At 38.6% G+C, this 26,674-nt stretch overlaps 3 protein-coding genes across 5 annotated transcripts; all 3 read right to left on the reverse strand.

The window, feature by feature from the left end:
- Positions 1 to 77: 77 nt before the first annotated feature.
- On the reverse strand, positions 78 to 13,227 carry LOC108005350 (alanine aminotransferase 1). 2 transcript variants are annotated; one of them, XM_017068589.4, is made up of 7 exons: positions 13,197 to 13,227; positions 8,083 to 8,326; positions 7,794 to 7,938; positions 3,079 to 3,168; positions 2,752 to 3,014; positions 871 to 1,694; positions 78 to 814 (listed from the first exon to the last, which is right to left on the reverse strand). In XM_017068589.4, exons 1-7 carry the CDS (start codon positions 13,210 to 13,212, stop codon positions 666 to 668), a joined length of 1,731 nt encoding a protein of 576 aa, XP_016924078.2. In that variant the 5' UTR covers positions 13,213 to 13,227; the 3' UTR covers positions 78 to 665. The 2 variants fall into 2 exon arrangements, with proteins under 2 accessions (XP_016924078.2, XP_016924079.2); XM_017068590.4 differs by lacking the exon at positions 13,197 to 13,227 and adding an exon at positions 12,668 to 12,810.
- Positions 13,228 to 13,732: 505 nt separating this feature from the next.
- Positions 13,733 to 17,003, reverse strand: dmrt11E (doublesex-Mab related 11E). Its single transcript, XM_017068591.4, has 3 exons — positions 16,914 to 17,003; positions 15,549 to 16,278; positions 13,733 to 14,142 (listed from the first exon to the last, which is right to left on the reverse strand). The coding sequence occupies exons 1-3, from the start codon at positions 17,001 to 17,003 to the stop codon at positions 13,835 to 13,837; spliced, it is 1,128 nt and encodes a 375-aa protein (XP_016924080.3). The 3' UTR covers positions 13,733 to 13,834.
- Syt12 (Synaptotagmin 12) lies at positions 16,977 to 25,982 on the reverse strand. Of its 2 annotated transcripts, none has more exons than XM_017068595.4 (6): positions 25,807 to 25,982; positions 22,655 to 22,895; positions 21,048 to 22,327; positions 20,834 to 20,978; positions 20,419 to 20,772; positions 16,977 to 19,423 (listed from the first exon to the last, which is right to left on the reverse strand). In XM_017068595.4, exons 2-6 carry the CDS (start codon positions 22,841 to 22,843, stop codon positions 19,037 to 19,039), a joined length of 2,355 nt encoding a protein of 784 aa, XP_016924084.2. In that variant the 5' UTR covers positions 22,844 to 22,895; positions 25,807 to 25,982; the 3' UTR covers positions 16,977 to 19,036. The 2 variants fall into 2 exon arrangements, with proteins under 2 accessions (XP_016924084.2, XP_016924083.2); XM_017068594.4 differs by having other exon boundaries at positions 22,655 to 22,900.
- Between the last annotated feature and the right edge of the window lie 692 nt (positions 25,983 to 26,674).

Genomic DNA, 26,674 nt, shown 5'->3' on the forward strand with positions numbered 1-26,674 from the left:
AAATCATGAAAAAGTTCTACTTTTTAAGCAAAAATCCCTTAAGAAATCCTCCCAAACAATGTTGAAAACGGTTCAAGGCTTGTTTAACAATAATATTTATTTTCATATTTTTTTGATTCTTTTCTATAACAATTAGTAATGACTTGAACGCACACACATCGCATGTTTTCGTGATCGATTTGGGATAAGCACATGCAGGGCTATATATATGTGGATAAATATGTAGGTATACGTATACACAATGCAAATAACATTCGTCTAGAACAATATCAGAATTTTTAATTTTGCGCCGACCAACAAGTAATAAACAACTTTTGGCTCTAACAAAAATTATTGTCACTTCTCCGCCAGGAGAATTCAATTCAATTCAAAAACGAATCAAGGACTACACATAGGTAATTGGGTTAATTGCTAACTGGAAACCTGCGCGGTATGGGTGTACAAATCAGAGGGATGTCAGAATTTCACACATTTTTATATATATTTAATATATAAAGAAGAGTATAGTAGCGTTTCGTTATGACACATTAACAAAGAGAGAAAAAAAAACAAGTATGGTATTTCATATTTTAATCCTAAGCTGGAGGATCGACACTTTTAACACAGGGATGGTGGGGGGACGGGGGGGCGTGGCGCAGGAAGTGGACAGCGGTTGATTACCGAGTCTACTTGTACTTCTTCATGAAATCGGAGTGGAACACGCGGAACTTCTCCATCATCAGCTTCAGCTTGTCCGTTTGCGGGAGGATGGTGCTGCGGAAATGCCAGGTGCCGGGCTTTTGGCCAAATCCGCTGCCAGGAACAATGCAAATGCCTAAGGAAAATCAGAGATTATATAAAGGAAACCCACTTATAGCAAAGAACACTTACCGCTCGTCTCGAGCAGCTCAAATGCGTAGAAAACGTCGGGGGCCATGCCCTTGGCCTTAGCGGCCTCGACGGCCTTGGGCGGGATCTCGATCTGGGGGAAGACGTACATGGCGCCCTGCACGGGGTTCACCTTGTAGCCCTCGAAGCTGCTGAGCGTCTTGTGGACGAGCTCGGCCCGCTCTTTCAGGGCGGCCAAGATTTCGTCACGCTCCTGCTTGAACAGCTCGTAGGAGGGCTCTCCCGGCTGTGGCGGATTGACCAGGGCACTCACGGCCACCTGGCCGGCGGTGGTGCTGCAGAGCGCCGCCGTTATCGACTTGGTCAGCATGGCCTTGACCTTGGGATCCAGATTGAGCACCTCCATGTAGCCACCACGGATGCCGCACTCGCCCAGGTAACCCTTCGAGGTGGACAGGAAACTGACCATCTCCTGGCTGCGGTAGGGTTCGCCCATCTCGTAGGCCACCTTCTTGAACGACCAGAACTTGGAGTTCTTGTCGTACACATTGTCCTGGTACACCTCATCGGCCAGCAGCAGGACCTTGTTGTCGTGCGCGAACTTGATGATCTCCTCGATGTTCTCGCGGGTGAGCACCTGTCCGGTGGGATTGCCCGGATTGATCACGACCAGGGCGCGCGGATTGCACGTCTTCTTGGCCTCGTCGAAGGAACGCTGCAGCTCCTTCCTGCCCAGACTCCAGCCGGTCTCCTCCTCCAGGTAGTAGTCCACCTTGGTCATGCCGTACTCGGAGATGGTGGCCGAGTACAATGGGTACTGCGGAATGGGCACCATCACACCTGGAGGCTTGCCGTCCACCTCGGAGCTGAAAGGAGAGGAATGGGTAAGAAATTGTTTTTAACTAACTTATATTATATTAAATGGCTTCATTAAAATTAAATTTAAACTCTTAATATGTCACAATCAATTGATAAAGCTTCAAATAACATGTTCTATATTAAAATCAAACGATCAAATGAAATAGGATTTGAACCATATAAACATAGATACGATTTTGGTAACTTTTTTTTGGAAATCTCTTAAAAGCAAACCATCTCAGTATTATAAAAGCAAAGGGAACAAGCTCATAGTCATCTTAATTGCTAACAAAACTTATAGTAAATGTTTAGATATACAAATTTTTAGTTGATATCTAGGTAAAGTTTTTACAAAAAGCCCTAGCAATTTTGAGGCTCTTCTGTAAATCTATTAATAGCCCATTTAGATAAGAAATCCAATACCTATTATATGTTTTTATAATATTATGTATGATTATTTTAAGAGCTGTTGCAGTCTTTATCGTTATATCTTTATGGATATAACAATTTTTAATTGATATCAGGGTCAAGTTTTTACAATAAGCCCCTAGCAATTTTAAGGCTCGTTTGCAAATCTAACAATAACCCATTAAGTTTATAAATTCAATACCTATTATATGTTTGAATACCCCATTTAGTTAATAAATTCAATTCTTATTATATGTTTAAAAAACCCATTTAGTTATTAAATACAATTCCAATTATATGTTTAACTAACCCATTTCCTATTCCTATTATGTATATGTTTCTTATAATATTTTCCTTTATTATTCTAAAAGCTGTACAAGTCTCTCAAATTAGATAAGATTCCCTGCTACTAAAATTGTGGGAACACCCAGTAGTATTCCTACATATACCAAAATGAGGTAATAATACCCTTAAGCTATAAATCCGTAAAAATTATTATCTCACAGGCTGCCTTAAAGAGTAAGTCTGCTAAAAGTGGGACACTTTTGCCCAAATATACCCATATCTCTGGCCTTATGAGATATCTCCCGAGAGAAGCGTCTTATCTTGAACCATCAAAAAAGTGTTTTTCCGGAATTGAGTCGACCTTGGACCTACTTGATCATGGCGAGAATGCTCTTGATGCCGGGAGAGGCGCCGGCGGTGAGATAGATGTCCTGCCAGTCGCTAGCGATGCCGCCATCGCGCCTCTCGATGTACTGGGCCACCTGGCGACGCACCACCTCCAGACCAGCGGAGTCGGTGTAGGAACCCACCGACTGACCTTGGCAGCCGTCCAAAATGGCACAGGCGCGCTTCTTCACGTCCTCGGGATAGTCGGGTGAGTCCAGCAGACGTGTCTCGAAGGTCAAAGCCATCAGCTAATAAATAAATCAGTATATAGTTTAAATAGTTGCTAATTAACTCAATCAAAAGCCCACTCACCTGTCGCAGGAAGGTCAGGGGCTGCTGACCCATGGCATGGCAATCGCCAATGTTGGCCCGAATCACCTGGTCGAACGGCTTCTTTGCTCCCTGCAATCAAATTCAATCGAAATGGGTTGGTAAATTACTCGATTGTTTACTCGGTGGTTCAATTGAATTACGATATATACCCCCGGCAGGCAAATCAAATGAGCTTTTAATCTGTGGCTTTCCCTATGCAAATTACCCTCAAGTGGTTTCAAATCGGAAATAGAACAAACCCTGTAATTGGTGACAAACACTTGAACGCATGGAATATTCACAAGCAGGGTGAATTAATCGATTCAACTGCAATTTTAGTTAAATATTTATCAACAATGTGTCATTGGGGAAACAGTTTTCTATTTGGAGTTACTTTTTTTTTACTTTACTTGTTATCCACAATAACTAGGATAACAAGTAAATTAGAAAAATTATAATCAATATGGCTATCGATGGAACTGCAACTTTAATTAATTTTTCTAATCACTAGTGAGTCATAGGGGGTTAAAAAATACTTTATAATGGACTTAATGTGGATTATACTAATAATTAGACATCGGATAATATGCAAAACAGTGGTATTAACATTCGAGTCTAAGCTAACTTTGGTGAAACATGTACAATTATTTTTCAAAAAATCATGGTCTTGAATCTAGATATGAATTTTATAAGAACAATTTCATTTTAACCAAAGCTTTGCTTTAATTCGAATGTTGCAGAAAAAAATTTTGAATATAATTCAATGTCTTCTTATAATAATAATCCAAATTTTGCACGATTTTATAAAGTTTTTTAAATTTTTATTAATGTCTACTGATAATGAATACCCACATTTGACAGGGTTTTATAAAGTATTTAATTTTCCTTACTATGGCTAAGAACATATTGGGGTTCCACTGTTTTAATAGAATAGTGCATTAAATAAAACAAAATTTGAATACTTTAGAGTACACCCTTTAAATCCATTTCAGTGGTTTCGTAGAATTGATTATACCCCCTAATTGCTATCTAAAAAAATAAGTAAATACAGCGAAAATGGATCAGTGGCATACAAATTCAGTTCATTTTAAAGAAGACTTGGGAAAGTAAAGTTACGTTGGAAGATAACCAGATTATTATAAAAAAAGGGATGTAAAGGGGTGTTTTATTTGGTTCTTAAATATATTTCTAGTGTTCCCAGTCAACTTCAAAGAACACCCAGTGGTATTCCCATTCCAAGCTAGCCTCATTATACCCCCAAACACCCATCACTTTCCCGCACGAATAGAGGTCACACTAATTCGCTGTGGAAACTGTCAACAGAGTAACACACAATTTGCAGGGCACATGCAAGTTGCATTCATTAAAGGCCCCATCGTCTCGGGTTCCATTTTACCACGCTCGACTGGGCAATTTACCACATAATATCACAGAGGGTGGAGGAGCTTGAGCTGGGATATTGTGTGTGTGTTCCGGGGCCTAAATAATGGAAATTGCGCCATGTAAGTGAGCTACATCGCAGTCGTTGACGTCATTAGGTACTCGAAGTGTGTGCCTGACAATGTAATTATTGGAAAATTAAGGAATTCACAGCTCAACACGGATGTATAATAACCAAATATTATGATACTCAAATGGGTAGCATTCTTCGCAAACTTCTCGCGGTGCAAACGTGTCCACAAAACCCATCGCGCCACCTTATCGAACCTAGTTAATTATTTCTTTTTTAATTTCGAATATTACTGATAAACGACTCGTTGCCAAGTCGCGGCAAATGGATTGCACCAGCAGTTTGCGGTGTGCTTGTATTTCATATTTCACTTGGAAATATCTATAGAAATGGGCTCTATCGCACCTCACAGAGAACAATGCCGGTGGTTTTACTAGACCAAACGAGGGATATACTAACTTAAAACTAAAAAAGGGTCCCCAACCACAGAGGTTTTACTTAAATTACTTGCTTAAAGATCAATTTACAAGCCATACAAAATACTAGTCAAGTTATTAGCATCATTTGGTTATAGCTACTAATCAATTGACCCCCGCTGTTTGCGCTTCTAGAATTATTTACAGATTCGCTCTTCCATATTTTCTTGCTACTTATACCAACAACCCTTCAATCATTTTGCACTTGAAATCGTTGTAAACAAACGTTTTTGTGCTAAGTGGCAATATAATTGATAACTATATACCCATAGACTCGTATATAATCGTATAATCATATAGGCCTTGTATAAAAGGCGTTGGCAACCCAGACTTTATCGCCGAACGAGCCAAAAGAATAATAATATAGTATGTTATACCGCTCAACGTAGCGTATTTTAATGTCAAGTGGAAGTGAAAACAAAGTATATACTGCTATGTTGATAATAGAACCAGTTATAATATGGAATAAGGCATTGTATTGTTTGTTAAAAACGGAAATATAAGAGATACAAATTGTATCTTTGGGATCAATTAAGATATGATATTTTAGATAAAGTTTCTCTGTGATATATTACTATTTAACCAATTGAAAATGGGATTCTTCATTGGGAACAGGATAAAAACCCATAAATTCAAGTGATAAGAATGTCTGCTGCTGTCAGATGATGGGTTTTCCTTGGCACTTTGCCAAATCTGTATCGTGCATCTGTGCACAAGCGGAGGAATTTGATAAAACGCAGAAAGAACAACACCAGATTCAGTCGTGCGGATAAGGAAATCAATCGCAGCGGGAAAACTGGGGGGAAATCAACTGGCTGTCAGCGGCATTAAAGCACACAAACACACACGTTGAATGTGAAAAGTCAGCGGGGCCAACAATGAATTTAAATATGTGCACAATATATTTTCTTATATATTACGTACATATGTACGTCTTGGGTCAGCAAAGTTCGAAGAGAATTTTGCGAACAAGAAACATCCAAAGAAAGCATGGTGTGTACCACATATTCCCATGGCTCATGCGCATGTTCTGCCTTTGTTATGATTTTTCACTTTCCCACTGATAAGGAAGAGCTCCACAGAATCATACCGCCCACCCAGAATTTCCGCGCTTATGTAAGCCAAGTTGAAGGTCGTTCAGTGAACTTGTTTTGGGTAAGATACTCCTCTACTTTTATTAAAGAGTGCCAAAGTCTAAGAAACGAAATTTGGAATAATTAATCGCCTTCATTATCAATTAAGTTTTGGTCTCGTTATGAAAAACGGAATAAAAACTCGGGTTTTGAGATGAGAAAACGGGTAAGCGGCCTTTGGCGAGCTCCCTGGGGAAATATCATTCACACATGCGAGCAGTGCTTAAGTTAATTAGTTTATTGACTTGTTTACTCTGCCCCAAAAAGTGTAATTCCCCCAGCTCAAAGTCCACTGCAAACATTTTCGGCATTATAAAGAATATGCTCCGTTTCAGATAAGTTTCGATAATTTTATGGCGGCGGGAATACAATTGCCCCGGGCTATCTGAACTTTTGGATTACTTTTGATAGCTTTAACTACCTTACATATTTTTGTTGAAAAATTTGTTTCGTTTTGGCACAACCCTTAATTTAAAATTTAAAAATTACTAAAGTTTTTGAAAACTTTGCTTTCACTTTTAGGTAAATTATGTTCTGGTTTATTTTTGGCATTTTTATTTTGCTTCAAGTGGTTAAGTTCAACAAAAAACTCATATGTATAATAGAAAAAAAATACTTAAAGCTTAAGGCTAATTAAATTTTTAATGATCAATATTAACTAATAAATTATTTCTAGTTTCAATTAGATATGTATATTTCTTAGAGTGCCATACATTTCTCCTAGTGTACATACATATGTATCTACTAAAAACAAACAATTGTTTTGATCAACTTTGTATTATTCTTTGGTGAACATTTTCGCTCAAAAAAAAAAGATATTAAACATATGGCGAATAAAAACAAGTAGGTTCCATAAATGTTGAGCACGTTGTTTTTGTAGGCTTTTTTTTCAAACTTATAAAAAACATGACATTTTTGGAAGTGCTTTGTTTTTATGTGAAGTTTTATTTACAAAACAAAATCGTATCACTCAAAATCTTTGGAACAAAAACAGTATTATTATGTGGAGCTTTTTTTTAAAATAGTTTAGAACAATATAAAGGAATATTGGGACGAAGGTCTTAAGTTTCCAGCGCCTCTTCCTTTACAAATATTAATTTTAGTATTATATACTAGCTTTAATTTGTTAAATAAAAATAATAATAATAAGGGAATATTTTATGAAACTGTTTTGAATGTTTTTTTGGGAACCTATAATAAAACTAAAATATATTTTATATTATATCTCAGTAAGCTCTACATTTTGTGGAACCGATTTGCGTGTTTTACCCTTGAAATACTTTGATAGACTTTAATTACCTATTTTCGTGGGTAGACTTTCAACAGGTGTCCTTGAAAGTGGGGCTTACAACTAAGCAGTGAATGATTCAGCGCAGCGTTCCCGCCCATTCAAGCGTGAATGAAAAAATAAAAGGGCGGCAAAGCGGCAAAACAAACACAGGCACAGCTCACACTTTGTGTACATATGTACACACAGCGACATACCTATATGTAAAGATATAGCGTGCTTAGACATTAAAATGCGAGCTTTGAATTGCCATTAAATTGGGGGAATCAAAGGGGCATGAAACGCTAGATAATGGCGTCGCATTTAGCGCTTTGTTGGGCCCTAGTTTTGGATTAATTCCAGTAGTACCCATGTAGTATAGTACTCACCTTTGCCAGCTCTCTCTCGATTTCTCCGGCGCGAATCACCAAAGGACCGCGAACCGCATACTCCATGGCTATGAAGTTGGGATTGATGTTATTTATTTGCAGCGCTTTCGACGACGACGGCATTTTGTGGCTGGTGGCAAACGAACTGAGAAAAAAAAGGAGGGAGGGAATTCACGTTTTATCAACACCTTTGTGTAATGTTATTTTGTTTCATATATAGGATATAGGATAGGATATCTTTATAATATCTCTTTTCCACTGTCTTTTTTTTCGAGCGAGCGAAACTAACCGGCGGACGTCTAACGGTTGAATGAAATCGCCGCTTTTTCGCGTCGCTGCCGCTGCTGCTGCCGCCGTCGACGTCGTCGTTGTCGATTTCGCCGCACGTCGAGTGGCATTGTTGTTGTTGCTGTTCTGCAGGAACGATTTCCAGCGGCGAATGACGTACTGCTGCTGATGGCGCTGCTGCTGCTGCTGCAAAGCGGCCGAAACTGTGGCAGCGGCGGGCTTAATTAGCATTCGACTCATTATTTCTGCAACAAGAGAAAACCAGTTAATTGTTACTAAAGGTAGAGCTTAAAAAACCAGCGCCTAAATGGCAAAAAATTAGCACAAGAGGAAGAGGAAGCGAATGAGGAACCGAGGGTGTATGTGCGTGTATAAGAGACCAGCTCACGTTTATAAGAGCGGCGAATTCGGCAGCACAGCTGTTATCACTACACCGATAAAAAATAAGCTGCACATTAAAACAGAAATTTAAGAAAGTCCAAGAAAAAACAATTTTACGTATAATACTCGCCGTAGAAATATATATCTATTCCAATGGCTATATAATATGGTTGGTTTTAAAAGTTTAAAAAACATGCGTATTTCAAAAGCGAAAAATTTAAACCTTTTTCTTGAAATGCTGGTATGTGATAAATATTCAATCGAAATTCGCTATTTATTTAGACAATTTTTCTGTCATTATAAATTGTTTTGTTACGTTTAAGAAATCACAATTTTCTCTGTGTGTAACATTTTTGATCTTATCAAACCGGGACAAATTATCAGTAACATTTTTAGGGCTTATCAATGCCAATGCAAGTGGTTCGATAATTTATGAGGTTTCTGCTTATATGAAGTCAAAAAGCAAATATTTTTGAACTTCGGGAATGGTTCCACTTAAATTTGCCGCTCTGTTGCGGCGAAATGCATTTAGTTAAGACGCAAACCCCAATAGATGCAGTTGGGCGCGCATTTCGTATTATCATGACAGATTTTGTACAAAATTAATTTCTAACTCCTAGAGTAAAAGGGTTTAGTGTATTAGTGGGAAAGTATAAATATATAAATATACATATATAAATATACATATATAAATATATATATATAAATATATAAATATATACCTATATAAATGTTGAGAACAGTATTGCATTATTACTTTAAAAATTATAACTAAGTTAAACAGACTTTGATATGGACAGTGGCATCGCCATCCTCCGCTAGGTGGCGTGGCACTGACATCAGTAGGAATTTTATTTTAATGGCAATTTTAAACATACCAGATTTTAGCCTACTGACCTTAAATTTAGCAATACAAATAGGTTTAAGTCCATATAGACTGCTATATGGTCTTAAACTTTTTAAGGTCAAGTTAGTTCCTAAATATAGGCACATTTTTGGGCCATGTACAGCCATTTTTAAACATTTTTAGTCAATTTTTACCTAAATTAAGGTCAATGGACTAAAGTCAGAAATTTGTTATGGGTGTGAAGGCACTTGACTACAGCGATTTTTCTAGTTATAACTGCAAAGTTTAATCTAAGCTAGAAAACACGTGTGGTGGTCTGTATGTAAGTACATATGTACATTTGCACATATGTATGTATATAACTTAATCCCATAATATTTATGATGTTAAGAATTTACGCACAGGAAATAATAAAAACAAGGAAGAACGCTATAGTCGAGTACCTCGACTATCAGATACCCGTTACTCAAAGGGAAATGGAGATATGCAAGCAGCAAAGCGAAATTAAAATGCGCCACCTACCGGCGGTAGACAGATTTAAGCGTTATGGGCGTTAGAGTGGGCGTGGCAAAATTATTTTTGGATCAATCGATAGGTATTGACGACACCAATACATTTCAGTTAAAATTTTTTATCTAGCATGCAAATTGTGGGCGTCACAGGTTTTCGCGGTTTGTGGGCGTTTAAGTGGGCGTGGCAAACTTTTTTTTAGGTCAATCGATAGGTATTGATGAGAACAATACATTTCAGTTAAAATTTTCTATCTAGCATCAAAACTGTAGGAGTTACAGTTTTGGGCGGTTTGTGGGCGTTAGAGTGGGCGTGGCAGTCTACTGAAACAAACTTGCGCTGCGTAAGAAGCTCAGGAATCTGTACGCCAAATCTCAATAGCCTAGCTCTCATAGTTTCCGAGATCTCAGCGTTCATCCGGACGGACAGACAGACGGACAGACGGACAGACGGTCAGACGGACAGACGGACAGACGGACAGACGGACATGGCTAGATCGACTCGGCTAGTGATCCTGATCAAGAATATATATACTTTATGGGGTCGGAAACGCTTCCTTCTGCCTGTTACATACTTTCCGACGAATCTAGTATACCCTTTTACTCTACGAGTAACGGGTATAAAAATATATGAAATTAAAAATAGCAGCAATAAAAAGTAACTTGATGTGCCATCTTTAATTAAACTTCTTATCGCAGTGGACGCTTAGTTTCCAGCGGCAGTCAACGGATTTTTGGGCCATTTACTCTGGCATTATGTATATGATTTAATAGCTCTATTTCTCCATAAAATTCGTGGGGTATCATTGGTTGCCCCTATCAGTCTAGTGTACTTTTGACTTTGAGCTAAATCCTAGGGGCTTATCAGTGACGTCCCATTCCCAGCTTGCGATTCCTCAATTCAATTTTATACATATAGTGTATTTAACGTTTCTGATTTTTGCACTTTGGATCGCTAATTGCGTAATGCAAAAAAAAAGAAGACGAAAAACGGACAAAGAATCTTTTAGAAACATGACAATGACCAGAAATCGCATTACCTCCAATATACTATAATTTTTCGCACTGAAATCAAGCGTCAATCAGCCGCAGATTGTTTGCTTTCTTTTTAGCAACAGCGAATTTTTAGAAATTAAAAACATACTAAATACAAGTCTGAAAAATACATATTTATGCCGCTCTATATATATTTGTATGCATGAAAATAAATTTATACATAGGTGGCATATAAAAGCCGTTTTGTTTATTCAAGTCAAGTCAACACACTCAAACTCGTTGGGGAATAATTTTTCGGTACGACATGAAGATTCTTTGAAAACCGGTTGCTTTTTAGCTGGGATAGAAAATGGAAAAAATAAAGGGGAGTGTGTTCAAATTTGCGATCTAAAGAGGGGGACAAACATTTGAACAGTGATCTCTGCATAAGTTATTCCAAAGACTATCGATGAATATGCAAAAAAATTAAAGTATATTATTGTATACTTAATATAAAAAAAAGAATTGTCATTTGGTTATGAATTATTTATTAGATCAGCCAATTAATTATTGGATATATTAAATATTTAGAAAACTTGAACTGAAATGTGTATATTTGATTGATTTAATTTTAAAAGTATTATAATACTTTATAAGTATTATATACTTAGTATAATATACTTATTATGCATATGTACTTATAAAGTATTATCAAAAATTTGAACATGAAGACATATTTATTTATAAATTAAATTAAAAGCCATTTATCATAACGACTATATGATTTCAGAACTTTTCCTCTAAGATCACTCTTTTTGGGTTTATAAAGTTTTTAAAGAGAGCAATCCTTTGGTTTAAAGATTAGATACCTTTGTGAATATATCTTCAGCACTTATCTTGTTTATCACTGGATATATGTATATTTATGAGTATATGATTTTTTTGGTATACCAGATTGATTTTTAATAAATATGATTTTTAAACTATTGTATATATTTTAGGATCCACTAAAAAATATTTCTTTTAAACTTTTCTTTTAATCTTGCGGCTGCACAACTTTTGGACGCACTGTACCCCTTTTGTTTGTGATTTGTTTTGACAACAAACCGCCTTATGCAACAAACTTAAAAACATGTGAATATTATGTATGTGGACCTAGTGCACTTTGCTCCCTAGCTAACCCCTGCCCCTGCCTCTGCCCCGCCCCTTTAACCCCCCGCAATCTGGATTATCAGACGTATTTGCCCGCATCCCAACTGGATAAGATAGTAACGATAAGCAATCCAATTAGAACCTGGTCATTTGGATTCACTATATTTGTTCTAACCAACTTGTAACTTTATTTATTGCTAAACGTCAGCAAATTGGAATTAAATTGTAACTCGATTGACACGTAGATGGGTGCAAAAACAACAAAAAAAATCATAATATAATAGATGAAGGGGGTGTTGCGATGTGCTAATTGGCTTGCTAAACAGCTGTTAACGCCGCACAAATTGAACAAAAAAAACAAAAAACAAACACGGCACGCAATTCAATTAAGGAAACACGCAAAACGATAAACAAAATCAGTGAACTACTGTGTATTTATTATTTTGGGCGCACAAATCACTTTCACTGTCACTTCCTCAGCGCTCCCAATTAGAATTTCTCGGCCACGGTGTTTAAATACATATGTAAATATATCCACACATATATATATATATATCTAAACATATGTAGTTCAAGAGCGGAAAATCGATTTTTCGCTGCACTTTTTAATCGGTGTTCACCTTGATGGGCGTAGCGCAATAAGTGGGCGTGGCGGTTATCTAACGGCGTTTGTTGTGATCCCAAAAACTTGCAATAAACTTATTAATAAACATATTATATACCTAGTGTGTGTGTGTGTGCGCTGGGCGAGTGTGCGAGTTCCAATCAGAATCGAATCAGAAAATCAAAGCTCCTTGGCCGCTAGACGCAATTAAACAACTGAAATGAAACTGAAACCGAACCGAAATCGAATCGAGGGTGCTGGCAATGTTTTTAGTTGTTGTTCTTAGTTGATTTACCGACTATGTGTTTTTCTTATTGTTGCAGCGCGCGTGGAAAAGTCACGATAATTAGGTTTTAAAAATATCACGCCTGCAGCCCTCGTTAATGGGGCTTTCGATAGAATGCGATAGATCGATACCCGATTTTTAATTGCAACATTGGAAAGCTCGAAATGTATTTCAAAAATAACGGAAAGATGTAAAAATATCACTAGTTTAAAACATTTCGCAATTAAATGGATATTGAAATGTCACTATTTTTTTAAACAAATCAATTAGAAATTTGGGTATTTTTTTATATTAAAACATTAATGAACATACATTTGAATATCACAACACACAAGTGATCGCTTGTTAAAGATATATTTACCTCGATTTTTAAACATCTTTGCTCTTGTTGCTTCCAATCATATATTTATACGAGTCATAAAAATGGTTAATTTTGTAGGAGGTTCCAAAATATTAGAGGATTGTCGTTAGCACTTAAGAGGTATAGATCCATTTACGTGTTCCAATGTTTTGTATCCAGAGCCATGAGGTTCAATAGAATGACGGGGCCCACAAACTCAGGGATGTTGTTTGGACCTCTCTAATTTTATGTTTTTTCCCGATCTGTGAAGTGTCGATCCTGGTCTGTATAATATAAAAATTTGTAAAGGTGACAAACAGCCCTTAAAGGCCTACTTTGGTCTGAACATAAATGTATTGGAACTAAAAGTTTGCTTGAAATATTATTATTTATAAATTGGATTGTATCAGTATTTTAATTCAATGGGTCTTCTGGTAGAGACTATTATTTTTGTTGCTAAAGAAACGTCGAAATTTTCCATATAACGTTCTGAAACAGGTGATGTCAAATAAATATGATATGCAATATAAACGTTCTCATTTCCCATTGTTTTATTTCAATCGAAACTTATAGCTAGTCAAAAAAAGTCGTATAATTCTAGGGCTATGTACAGAGTGTATTTTTGGATGGGGATGATGATACACCCGCTGGAACCTTGGCTACGTGCTGATCCCCATGATGGACTCAATGGAGAAGCTCAGCTTGGGCTTCTTTTGGGAGACGGATGAGGGTGTTCCTAGGGTCGGGGGATTACTGATGGGCGGGATCGTCGGCGGCACTGGTACTGGGTGATATAGCTGCTGCTGTTCCTGGTGGACCGCGGCGGCGGCAACGGTGGCAAAGTACAAAGCGTTCCCGCCCAGAGTCGCCTCCATCACGTGGTTCAGTTCCGGATCGGCGAACGCCCGTCGTTTGCGCATGCGCTCCATCAGGGGCGAGCTAAACGTGGGAAATCGCTGCTTGTATTCTGGAAAGAATCATAGAATGAAAGGCAAAATTAGTGAATGTTACTAGGGGGCGTTATCACTACAAATTGCCGCGATTCGTCATGAATTGAACCCATTTATTATTGGGTAACCCGAGACACGCGACGTCGAGCCAGACAGTCTGGCACCGGTTCGATTTTTAGGGATCGCCTCGCCACTTATTCGGAAACCAGATGGAAAACCCAAAAAGAAGTCAATTGCTCTGGCTGTTGCCACATTTTTGCTCTCCTACTCGAAGAGGTTTTTCCGTTTTGGTCGCGTCTCAGTTTACCGAATGCGACTCCCTCAAGTGATTGGAAAATGTGCGTACACACACATTTCGAGGCATCCGATTTCAATTGTTTTTCGTCAGTGGGAATAATTGCTATTGCTATTGTTATTGTTGCCAGTGTTGTTGGGCATCAGTCATTTCCTGTCCACGTCCATGGATGCCCATGGACAGCAGACAGAAGACGAATGGTAGGAGAGGATCTCCAATTACGGACGGGCCAGACAGTCTGGCACCGTATGGAAAACCAGGGGGAGTAGGGCCCTGAATATCTATCATTTCAGCTGGGCTATCTATGTAACTGAGTCCAGAGATTTACAAATTGGAAAGTGTATTTCGAACATTTTATTAGGTGTCTGGGATTTAAAAAAAAAACCTATTTTCGAAAGTTCTCCAGTATTTTAATTTTTACTTATACCGAGATATGTGAGGGTTTCAAATTAATAGTTTCAGGAATTAATCTTAAGACATTTTAAAAGGTTTTTTAATTGGGCAATAATAGTTATGTTCAAGATTTTCCAAACACTTTAAAAATCAATCTGATAAGCAATTATAAATTTCCATTTAGGCATCCATTTATCTTTCATGGTATTATATCTCCTATTTTCTTTTAAATATTTGCTTAAAAGGTCAATAGTATGTTAAAGATTATTTCAAGAGTTACGCTTTTTGAACTTCAATAATAATGTGTTTAATTTTCTTTTTTTTACTATTAATTCTTAAATATTAGTTTAAAAATAAAAGGTAAATGAAATGTCAAAGATTATTCCAAGAATTACGCTTTAAGAACTTCAATAATGATGCATTTTAAATTATTTTGTTGTAATTAAATTTTAAATTTTAAAAATTAAATAATTTTATATTTAAATAAATTTTATACCTTAGGAGTACTTAAATAATTTTATACTTTAGAATTTTTCAAATTAAAAATTCATTCCTTTTATGATCAGTTAATATTCTAAATGTAAGTTGATCTCAAAAATGAAATAAAGTCAAAATAGGCAATAGCTGGAAAAAACCTTTGTTTTTTAATCCACAGTCTAATAGATCACTTTTTTCAGGGTTGTAAATGGGAATTTCCAATCCAATTTCTTAATCCAAATGATGTAGTGTACTAACCTTCCATGGCAGCCGTGATGTGGAGCGTGGACTGCTGCAAACTGCGTAATCTCTGCTTATAGATCCTCTTTTGGGCCATGAGGGCTTGTCGGGTGGCGGATGAAGAGGAGGTGGTCACAGATGATGCAGGATGTAGATGTAAATGTGGGTTTGCCGGCGGTGGTGAAGTGGAGGCCAGGGAGTCTTCGCCCTCGCTGCTGGAGGTGGCATTCACCGGCGGCATTCTCGGTGGCCTCGTGGATGAGGACGTGGTGGCCTCCAGGGCCTCCATGGTTTGCTGGCGGCGCAGGGCCACCTGGGCGGCCATGACCCGCTGGCGATCCACCACCAGTTGGCAGTTGGGGCAGCAGCACTCGCGCCAACGGCACAGTCGCTTGTGACCCTTGACACAGGAGATCACGCCGTGATTGCGGCACCTGGCACACTTGGGCGTCCTCAGGAGACGTCGCTCCCGCTGGCAAATTCTGGCACTGGCGTCCTTGCTCATCCTGACTCGCTGATCGACTAAAAGGATGCGAACTGGGGCGCGAACATTTAAACACTGGCCACCGCAGCTACTTGTCGCCGTCAGACAGTCTGGCAGCGTCAAGTGGTTTTCGGTTTGGTTTCTTTTCTTTCGACTCTCCCAGGGGATCCGAGGTATACGCACGTATTGCCCGAGTATTCGAGTATCTGAGGGATCGCGCTGGGTATTGGGCTCTCGCCTGCCATTGGCTGCTAATCGCTGGCTCTAAATTTAGACGATCCAATGGCCGCACAGATGTCTCCCATCAGCATCCGAAAGATACGTTCTGCTACAGGAAAACCTCTCTAAGATCGTCTAAACATTTTTGAGACAATATATCCCACTTTCTTTCCTGATAGCTCTGATAAATTGAAAATATTGATATGATATTGGTTCAAAAGTGCTTAAAAGCTATTCTACCTATCAATATACCTTTAAAGCTGTTATATACTTTTTAATCGCAGTTTTTATAAAGGCACTAATTTTTAATAAAGTATTTTTGGGTTTTACTTGATAGTATTGAATATCTGTATATAAAAATAAAAAGTTCTACATTTGTAAATAATTTAATTACCATTTAAACATTTGAATATATATATGTTTTTAAATTTTTAACAATAATTCAATCGTAATAATCATAAATAAATATAAAAGGATTATAAAGTAGACTAATAAAAATTTTACAATAAATAATTGGTATTATAATTCTCGTGTTAATGAAATACCGTATGATTTTTACTTCTTATACTCCGTATTCCCTTTGGTATTTTTTTTCAAACATTACCTGAACATACGCAAGCCAAATTGCTCTATAATTCCATATTGATCATCTGGTTCGACTTGAAGAAGCTTGACCGTACTTTTCCCATTCGGACGTCTTTGTTTGGACTCTGTATTTCGTGAAAGTGCATATTGATTTCTGGCTGTCTTCCTTTAATATCTTTATTCATATATTTGACTCAATTTTGGTTTACTTGTATAACAATTTGTAGCATTATCTTATATAGCACGTACATTTATATATATATATTTATATCCGTATAAATACAAATTCAACACGAGTTAGCTTTATCGTTTCATTAGCTAATAGTATGTAAAAAAAGAAAAAAAATTCTCAGCGGTTTATATTCTAGTAAGTGTTTTTGGGGGGAGGACTTTCCATTTGATGCCTTTTAAATGCCTTCTCTATATATGTTTGTGTATATATAGTTATATATTTCTGGTGCAGAGCGTTTCACAAGTATCAGACAGCTAGGCTTTAAAGTTTTCGGAAAAATTATGGCCAACTCTAGGCGATTGTCAAATATTAACGAATTCAGCCAGCTTTTAATCAGGATATGTAATCGAACTCACCATTAAAAGGTGTAAAACTGGAAATCTGGTTCTGCAAAACCGAATAAATATATCATCTCATCTCACTCTTTGCTATTGTGAAACGCACTGTCCCCGTAAGTATATAATATACGTTCATTTAGTAAGTGTAATTCAAAAAGTTGACCGAGTTCTATTAGAGGATTACGTAGATTAAAGCTTCAGCTAGAAGTGTGCCAGGTTTTCGATTCGATTGGTTTGGTCAAAATACAGGTGCGACTAGGAAAGGACTGCCAAGTGCGTTCTATTAAATTCTACAAAGATCCAGCGGACAATCTGGTGATGGTAAACAGCGAACTTTGATAAACGTTCGATAATTGGAATTATAATTACTTGATTTACAAAGAATCATAAATGCTTGCAAAGTTATTGTCCTTTACTGTTCAAAAAACGCTCTCTAAATGGAAATCTATATGTGTCCGTATTGGTGTGTGTATATATATATCCCCGTTAAAAAGTTTTTTGATCCTTGAACCAACTAAATCTAATTACAAAACACGCGGCTCTACAAAATTCGAACGAACGCAAATCACAAAAGTACAAACTTCACGCACATATATATAAGTATATGTATTATACGATATCATAATATATCTCGGCTATGGATTGTAACTACCGTAAATACTTTTGATTTCCTTTCGATACGATTCATCGCTCTTGACACAGACGCACTCTGAATTCACTTCATTTGCTATTATATCACAATGCTTAAAGGGCTCACCGCTTCTCGATTTTCGACTTTTAATTTCGATTTCGATCGGGCTTCAAATTCAACAACGATTGATTGCCAAACGACGATCTATCTATAGAGTTTACTAGTATAACAGGCTCACTGGTCGCTAATCTATATCATACAGCTCGCGAAATAATTGTATTACCTTGGTTTAGTGGTCTTTTATGATTTTACCACGATATCCCTTAGTTTCCTTTGGGTTTTCTTATTGAAGAACTATACTTAGGGAGTGGGTATACCATTAAGTGGGAAATTTGAGAGCCCAAGTGGCAGATGATCTTCAATTATGAAAACAATTTGAGAATGGAACTGTAAGATTTGTAGGGTGTTTTGGTTTTTACTTTAACATTTTGCCTTTTAAATCTTGTAATCATTTGTTTGCTATAAGAAAAACCCAGCAATACCTAAAATTCCAGACCCTTCAAGTTCTGCAATTATTTCGCTTGTTGTATGCGACAAATTTCAACAAATGTGTGTGAGTTTTTTGATCGAGGCTGCATCTATCAATAAAAATCCTTACATCGAATTTAGTGCACGACAATATGGGTATATTGTATAACTAGTTAATAGGCTCGTTTGTCCTTTGGTGCGGGTTTTTAGATTACATGGCTCTATAATAATACTTCTGGTTGTGTTGGTAAGCAGTAGAAAAGTAAGAAATTCTCATGGCTAAAGTGTGGTAAATGCAATTTTCCACAAGGTTTTCTGTTTTCTTTCTTTTTTTGGTTTTCCCTCAAAAGGTATCTCAAAAGGGGTTTTTCCAACTAAAAGGCGGTAAATTGAGTGCCAGCTAAGCGGAAAATTTCGCAGTTGGTGCGGGGAAGCCGCCTGTGATCTCGGTGATCTCGATGATCTCGGAATCTCGGGATCTTCTGATCTCTAGACGATGCTGTTCCGCTTGGCGGTGGAGCGCTGCAGGGTGTTTTGCATGGCGGCCACCACCGCCTCGGCGCCGCCCGTGAAAATCGGCTGATTGACCGCCCGCCGCAGGACATGCCACATGGCCACCGGTTTCCTCAGCGAGGAGAGCATCTGGTGCCAATGGCGCAGGCCCTTGCCCACCGCACAGCTGCCGGCCACGATGTGTCCCAACGGGGTCACCCCGTTCGTGGTCACCCCGAACACGGTCACCCGCAGCTGGGCGGTGGTCAGACTGGGTGGCGGCACGCTGAAGATCATCGACTCGTTGAAGATCGGACTGCGATCCTTGCGCTTCAGCGAGGTGCGCTTCTTCAGCACCTTGCGGTCGTTGTCCATCAAGTAGACCTGTAGGCAAAGGGGAGAAATAAGGGATAATGAGTACTACAGGTCGGAAAATCCATTTACGAAGTGAGTTGATCAAATAATATATGTAACAAGGGTCAGAAATTGGGAAACTCATCTAACTCCCATAAGCCAATCTGTGAATCAGCTGAAAATTGTAATTGGTGACCCCGATTCTTGTTTTACTAATTCTGTTAGTTTAAAAATATTTGTAGGGTCAAAGAATGAAAAATAATTCCATTGCATTATTTAAATTAACTAAGACTATCTATGGTAGCTAAAGGCTGCATTTGGTGACCCCGATTTGTGTTTTACTAAATCTATTGGTCCAAAAATATATGTACTAAGGGTCAGAAAATGAAAAAGAATTGCATTCCATCATTTAAATTTACTAAAACAATCTATGATAGCTGAAGGTTGCATTTGGTGACCCCGATTCCATCACATGAGTTAATTAAAAGTACACAACCTAATCCCAATCCAAATCCAGTTGATAAGACTTGATACATATATTGTAGTTATGTACTAATTCCAATAAGATATTGGGAAAGAGTAACATTCAATCTGTTAACTCCTTTAAGCAAGTCATACGCAGTTGAAAATTGTAAACGGTGCCCCATATAATGATCTTACAGTGTTTAGCCGATATAAGAGCGGATGATATAAAGTACTTAAAGTCAAAACGTGGAAACAAATGAAGATAGTTAGTAGTGACTTATAGTCTTTCTGGAGTTTTCTAAAATTCCCAACAAGCCCCATTTATAAATATTCATAAATCATAATTGAGCGGAAATCCGAAATCTATTTAGGCAACAATAAAAATATATATATAGTATAGCAATTCATAGCTAAGATGGAAAGTAACATTCTGTATTGGGTTTCATCTTCGATCACCTGAAGTTTATAGTTGGTGACCCCGACACTAGTTTTTTCTTCCCGATGACAATAGTATTTTACCAGTTTCCAAGATATAGTAGAGGTAAAAATTTCGAACCCACCTTGACAAAGACGCTGTGCACGGTTTCCGAGGACTCGGGCGCCGGTTGATCCCCATCCAGCTTGAGGTTCCTGGCCTTGACCACCACGATGGTCAGCCGCTCCGCCGTGGGCAGGTAGCTCAGGGAGAACATCAGCTCGCCCCACCGGGCGTTGCACTTGCGGGAGTCGGAGAGCGGTATCCAGGTGGTGATGGGGCGTGGCAGCTCCCCGATCTCCATCTCCGCCTCCCCGATGAGCGTGTGGGCGGGGCCGTTGTGGTACAGATGGAACCACAGGGAGTGGCGAGCCTGTCGCTTCTGCAGCCAGAAGTTGAAGCTTTCGTTGTAGCTGGGTGTTAGAGCGGCCTTGACCACCTGGATTAAAGTGTAATTTAAGAGATTATGAACTATCCAATAAATCTAGACCAGTTCCCACCTTGGTTTGCATGGCACCGGGATGATCGGGCACTAAGTAGATGCGCACAAACGTGTCCAGAGACTCCACGCTGAAGGGACATATGAGTCCCTTGGCCTCCAGGACACTAACAGTCAGTTCCATGCCCTCGTTGTTAATGCTGTTCCTTAACGAAAACGAAAGAATGATCTGTAAGATCTAAATTTCGAATTGGTATCTCTGGGCAACAACTCACTTGTCGTAATTAAGGCCAATGCACAAGTAGCCGGTTATTTGAGTGTACGGCTGATCTAATTGCTCCAGGAAGAACGTTGAGTCTGAAGTCACGGAATCGCACGAGATTGCCCTCTCCAGATTGATGCCCTCCATCGAATTGGCCACCGATCCCGAGCCGGAATCCAGGGATATCTGTGAGCTGTTCCTTCGGCCCAAGCCCATGCCCAGACTCAAAGTGGAGTCCTGTCGCAGCAGAGAACGTCCAAAGGACCAAGTTCCATTGCCATTTCCGTTAACATGACCAGATCCCGATCCGGATCCGGTTCCATTGCCATTGGCCATGGGACTGAAACCATTGATGCCCAACTTCCGGAACAGATAATCCTCGGAGATGGTTTTTTGCAATAGATGCGGACCTTTGACTCGTTGCGAGAGACCAGTAAAGGGATTCGTGGTGTTGTGGAGCTTAAGGAGTCTACTGGAGAGGCTTTGGGTTTCCACAAAGGGATTGCCATTGTGATGGGTGGTTGGAGGTTCTACTGGAGCAGGAACAGTTGGAGCAGGTGCCGTGTCAATTGGAGGTTTTGGAGTAGCATTTGGAATTCCGGAAATGGTGGCATTCTGCAGAGAAGCTACGGTGACTTCTAGAGGATCGGAAGTGGGATTACTGGGCAACTGCTCCGTGGACTCGCACAGGAAGGGATTGGTGCTGGAGTTTCGACGCTTCAACGCGGGGGCTTTCCTCTCAACCTCCGGCGTCGGGGTCACCACGGTCTTCTCCGGCTGACCACCTCCATTGATGCCCTGTTGCACGGACACCTGTCGCTTGGCAATGGGTCTGGGTATGGCCGTGCCCGAAAGGTTCACTGGCAAGGCGGTGGTGAGCCGAGCTGGAGGAGGTGCCTCCAAAGGCTGGGGCAAGACACCACCACCACCACCAGCTCCACCCACAGTTGCAGCATTTAGACGAAGGCAAGAGCGACGCTCTTGGTCAACGGGATTCGGCATTTCGCTCGTCGTGGTCACCGTGACCTCGTTGACCTGGCTAAGGGCAAAGGTCACCGTTTTATTCGGATGCGGAGCCGGTCGATTGGGCGGCGGAGGAATTCGGATATTCGAATGGGGCAGGTGCCACATAGGTGTGGTGGCCTCCAGAACGCCACCGTTCATCAAGAGCAAGTGCGTCTGCGTCTGTGCTTGTGCCGACTGCTGGGAGCGATGGTAGTCCTCCTTGTCGATGGTGTCGAAACGCTTGAAGCTTCCACTGGTGCTCAGCAGGAACTCCGAGCCGGATTGGATCTGTAGGGGGTAAATGGGGAATGGGATTAGCCTATTAACTCATAAATCAGAACTTAACTTAACCTATGGATTGTAGAAGTTAAGCTAATGAAATTCTCAACTAAAGTGTACTTTGCGTTTGGTATTATTGGTACTGTCATACAATTTAATTTTGACCTTATAAACACTCTTATAATTCTCAACTTCTTTTTTCGATCATAAAGGAAAATATTATTTTGTTAGTTCATAATTAAATAAGTTAATTTTTGATAGAAGTAATATTTGTAAGATATATTGTGGTGTCCCAAATATCTTAAAGTCTTAAAAATACCAAGTTAGAACACCTACACTGGCCATATAACCGTTGGCATGGAAGAGCTTTTGCTTGTGGTTGGACAACCCGATCTTCTCCTCCTTGCTGGATCGCATCCGCATCCAGTTGGCGGCCCTCGGACCAAGACAATGGCAGGCGAACAGGATGCCCAGGATCAGAACTGCCAGGAGCAGTAGGGCCAAGGAAATGGTGAAGCTCATCATATCCAAGCGAGTGCCATGCGTGTATCACTATCAATACAGATTCATCACACAGCTTTCCTTAAAGAAATAGAAAGAAATATATTTGATTATTTTGCTCATTAAATAAAATAGTTCTTTAACATTCTATATATTTTTAATGCTTCTAATGGTAATTTAGATAGTTTTTACACTTTTTATCAATGAAACAAAACCATTGTATTAAACAAATTGCACAGTTTGGTATATTGGTTACTTGGTCTACAATACTCTTTAAAACTATAATTGGTTTATAAAATAACAGAGCGGATATTTAAATAAGCGAGTGAGATTTTAGTGAAGTTATGATAGAGAATCGAGGTCACCATACTTAATACACCAGCAATCAAAGTGCATTTCCTAGTTCTACCGCACAAGTAAGGCAGCTGACAATGATTCATTTTTCAACAGTTTATCCTCATCAAAAAACGAAAATAAAACCCAAATGTTTTCATCGGAAACTGATGACAATGGGGGTGGAGGTGGGGTTGGTATTTTAGAGATTTTGAAAACACTTTCATCTAGCATCGCTTTACACTGAGCAATTTGCCTCATCATTGCGAGGTGGGCGTGTTTGTGGGAGTTCGGACAGGTGCTCGTTCTCGTTCTCAATCACAGACTTTGACAGTTTTTCAATTGAATTTGTAACCGAAGACGCAGCATTGCCACTTCAAAGCGGAGGCGACCAGAAAGGGTGATGAGAAGAGGGGATGGTCCACCATGACATGACAATGGATCATCCGCTGACAGACTGCCGAAACTCTTTATCACATACGTTATCATCCGCATGGTACTGACGTCGGCGGGCCCTCAAGGAACTTAGGTAACTTGGAACTTGGGACTTATGATGGATTACAGTAGAACTTCCTTAGAGTGATAAAATAACTGGCACATGACAAAACCTACTTGGAGGTGCAGAAAGATATATAATGTAAGCCAACCCATAAAGTATTTGTCACAAATACAAAGTGGAAATAACACATCTACCCATTTAAATACATATAGGTAATATTATAAGATGTCTTAAAATTTCTTAAGTATATTACTTTTTGAAGGTGATTTTAAAAACAGCAGATATTTGAACTCTACCTTAAAGGAAAAGCTTTTATTTTCAAAGTCAGTCCCTAGATACTATTTTAATTACGATTAAGAACAATTTTAAATTAAAGAAACAGTTCAAGTTATTTTAGTTTCACTGTACTTGGCCAAGTTCATTAGGTGGAAGTGTTCGCTAAGCCTTGGTACTTATTTTCCCACCATTCTGTCCACATTAATTTGCCCGGTAATGCCCGCTAGTGCATCGCATCCAGTTCATTGAGCTGGGCATTAAGTCGGCTTAATTAAATGCCTCGGCATAAGTGCAACACATTTAAAAGCGAAAACGGGGGATCGTACAGCGGATACCCTTTAATAAGGGGCCAGGGTTCCTTCAATTAGCATGGTACACCCGGCTAACTAAAATGTGTAATAAGTGCTTAATTGGGCGTTCACCCTTAAGAGTGTTTACAGTGCGAAAAAATGCTGTGATATATTTTTTTTGAAGAAAAGATTAGATGGTAGATTATAAAAAAAAAACCAATTTAAGAAATTCATTACAAATAACAAGGCTACGATTTATTATAATTAAGGAAACAATACAAAATAGGTTGATTTTAAACCTTAGGACGATTTTAAAGCTTAGAATTTCTAAGAGTTACATTTTATGATAGGGTATATTAAATATATATGTATATTATAGATAGTGTTTATTATAGAGTTACAATAAATAAGGGTAAAAAAAGAACAAAGCAATTTACTATATGATAAACAAAATACATAAAACCTTAAGCTATATTATACACTGATTATTATTTATTACTTGTAGCGTTAGGAAGCCTAAAACAATAAATAATAATAATTATTATAAACTGATTAAAAATAACGTAGCAAACGCTTTGATTTTATATTGTTAAATTGGTAAATGCGTTAAGTAAATATAACATTATTGTGTCTATTATTCACTACCTTAATTCCAATATTATTATATATAATTAAGACAAGCAATTTAGTATGCTTTATATTATAAAAAGCTTTGTGTAATATTTTTATTTTTATTAAAATACAAAATACGAAATTTTCAATGCGACATATATGTATTTATTTAAACAAATTAATTTTTTTATAACAGAGCACATTAAAAAATAGTGATGAGTTAAGAAAATAACTACTGTGAAGGGGTATAAAAAATCTGGGTGCCTTACCTTAAATAAACGTACTAAAACGTAGGTAGTCTAGGTAATTGCTGTCGTAATTGGCCGTTAAAATTTGGCTAGTGTAGGGCCGAGATGGCCGCACATCGTGGTGGCTTAGGAGGTCTTTTAGCCGGGCCAAGAGGCAGCAGCCAGCAGAAGTGGCACTTTTCATTAACCTACTGGGAGGTCATTCCACTGGCTCCGCTCTGTCTTTTGTTGCTGCAGGTGCACACACTCACGCACGTCCCCCGATATCTCATATATATATACACTACACTATATACTATATATACTATGACATACTATATATGTACCATAGTTTTGGGCCTGAAAGTGTCGCCCCGAATTAGCCAGAGATGACCTCTTTTTGGCGTCCTCAAAAATGGGACAAACTGGGAAAAATGAATGCCAGTCACGTCAGCGAGAGACAACTGTAGCCCTTAGCCCATTTCACAGGGAAAAAAAAACGAAAACAAAGAACGGAAATCAAAAAGTTTTCACTGTGAAATGGAGAGTGAAAAGCAGGCGAAAGTCAAAGTAATCAGAAATGGGGAAAGGCAGGAGATGGAGGCTCAAGATAAAAGGCCAAAAATCTAGAGCAACACACACAGACTCACACACACACACACACACATATACAAAATAGCAGCTCATTTGGATTTCCCTGGGCTTTCCCCATTTAGTTGTGCACTACAAAAAAAAAGAGCATCGCCTTACCTTATTCAAATCAGTTATTATTCATTTGGCCACTTTTTAGCAACAATTATTGTATCACTCTGATTTAACAATAAAAATAATAATAACAAGTAGCAGCGCTGCGGAAAGAGGAAGAGCAGGAAGCGGAAGTGCGGGCGGAAAATTCGCTCATTTTCGTAGACCGTTCGGTGCCAAAACTCGCGGCCAACTGGGAGAAAGCTGGCCAAACAGCAACAACTTTGGTCCACTTTCACCGCTTTTCGCATGCTCTCTTTGAAATTGGTTATCTGAACTTTAAGCTTTGCTTTGAAAGCAATTTTAGTTCCTATTTTGAGGTTTTAGTCTAGGTAAAAGCCTGATTTCGTCCTGTTTCAGAACAAGCTTTTGCCATAAAGGATAATTATGGTAGCGGTCGACTTGGTAAACAGCATGATTTCGTCCTGTTTTCAGTCCGAGGTCAAACTTTTGATATAAAGGATGATTATGGCAATGTTCACCCTGGTGAAAAACTTGGTACAGTGTTTTTTTACATTTGGACAAAGCTTTCGCCATAAAGGATAATAATGGAAGTGGTCACCTTGGTGAGAAGCTTTATATCGAATTATTTCAAATTTGGGCAAAACTTTTGCCATAAAGAATGATTGTGACAATGGTCGTCTTTAATTTTTTTCTGTTTTCAGTTTTAGGACAAGCGTTTGACACAAAGAACGATTATGGCTGTGGTGAATAGTTAAATTTCGTCCTATTTTCAGTTTTGGGAAAATATTTTGCCATAAAGTCAGGTAGTGGTCGCCTCGGAAAAAGTTTTCTTTTATTTGGTCCTGTTTTCAGTTTTAGGACAAGTTTTTGGCATAAAGGACGATTATGGCAGAGGTCGCATGGGAGCAAA

This window comes from Drosophila suzukii, chromosome X (genome assembly GCF_043229965.1).
Source record: "Drosophila suzukii chromosome X, CBGP_Dsuzu_IsoJpt1.0, whole genome shotgun sequence".
NCBI classification, from domain to species: Eukaryota; Metazoa; Arthropoda; class Insecta; order Diptera; family Drosophilidae; genus Drosophila; species Drosophila suzukii.

What these genes read in the sequence shown, in the direction of transcription:
- LOC108005350 (XM_017068589.4), bottom strand. An exon ending in AGCATTCTCGCCATGATCAA is followed by an intron (nt 1,695 to 2,751) that starts GTAGGTCCAAGG and finishes CTCTCCTTTCAG; the next exon opens with CTCCGAGGTGGACGGCAAGC. An exon ending in TGAGCTGCTCGAGACGAGCG is followed by an intron (nt 815 to 870) that starts GTAAGTGTTCTT and finishes GATTTTCCTTAG; the next exon opens with GCATTTGCATTGTTCCTGGC.
- Syt12 (XM_017068595.4), bottom strand. Translation starts at nt 22,843, where the DNA reads ATGATGAGCTTCACCATTTCCTTGGCCCTACTGCTCCTGGCAGTTCTG. An exon ending in ATTGGCCTTAATTACGACAA is followed by an intron (nt 20,979 to 21,047) that starts GTGAGTTGTTGC and finishes GTTTTCGTTAAG; the next exon opens with GAACAGCATTAACAACGAGG. An exon ending in CCGGTGCCATGCAAACCAAG is followed by an intron (nt 20,773 to 20,833) that starts GTGGGAACTGGT and finishes ACTTTAATCCAG; the next exon opens with GTGGTCAAGGCCGCTCTAAC.
- dmrt11E (XM_017068591.4), bottom strand. Translation starts at nt 17,003, where the DNA reads ATGAATAAAGATATTAAAGGAAGACAGCCAGAAATCAATATGCACTTT. An exon ending in AAGACGTCCGAATGGGAAAA is followed by an intron (nt 16,279 to 16,913) that starts GTACGGTCAAGC and finishes GTCTAAATTTAG; the next exon opens with AGCCAGCGATTAGCAGCCAA. An exon ending in CATCACGGCTGCCATGGAAG is followed by an intron (nt 14,143 to 15,548) that starts GTTAGTACACTA and finishes GATTCTTTCCAG; the next exon opens with AATACAAGCAGCGATTTCCC.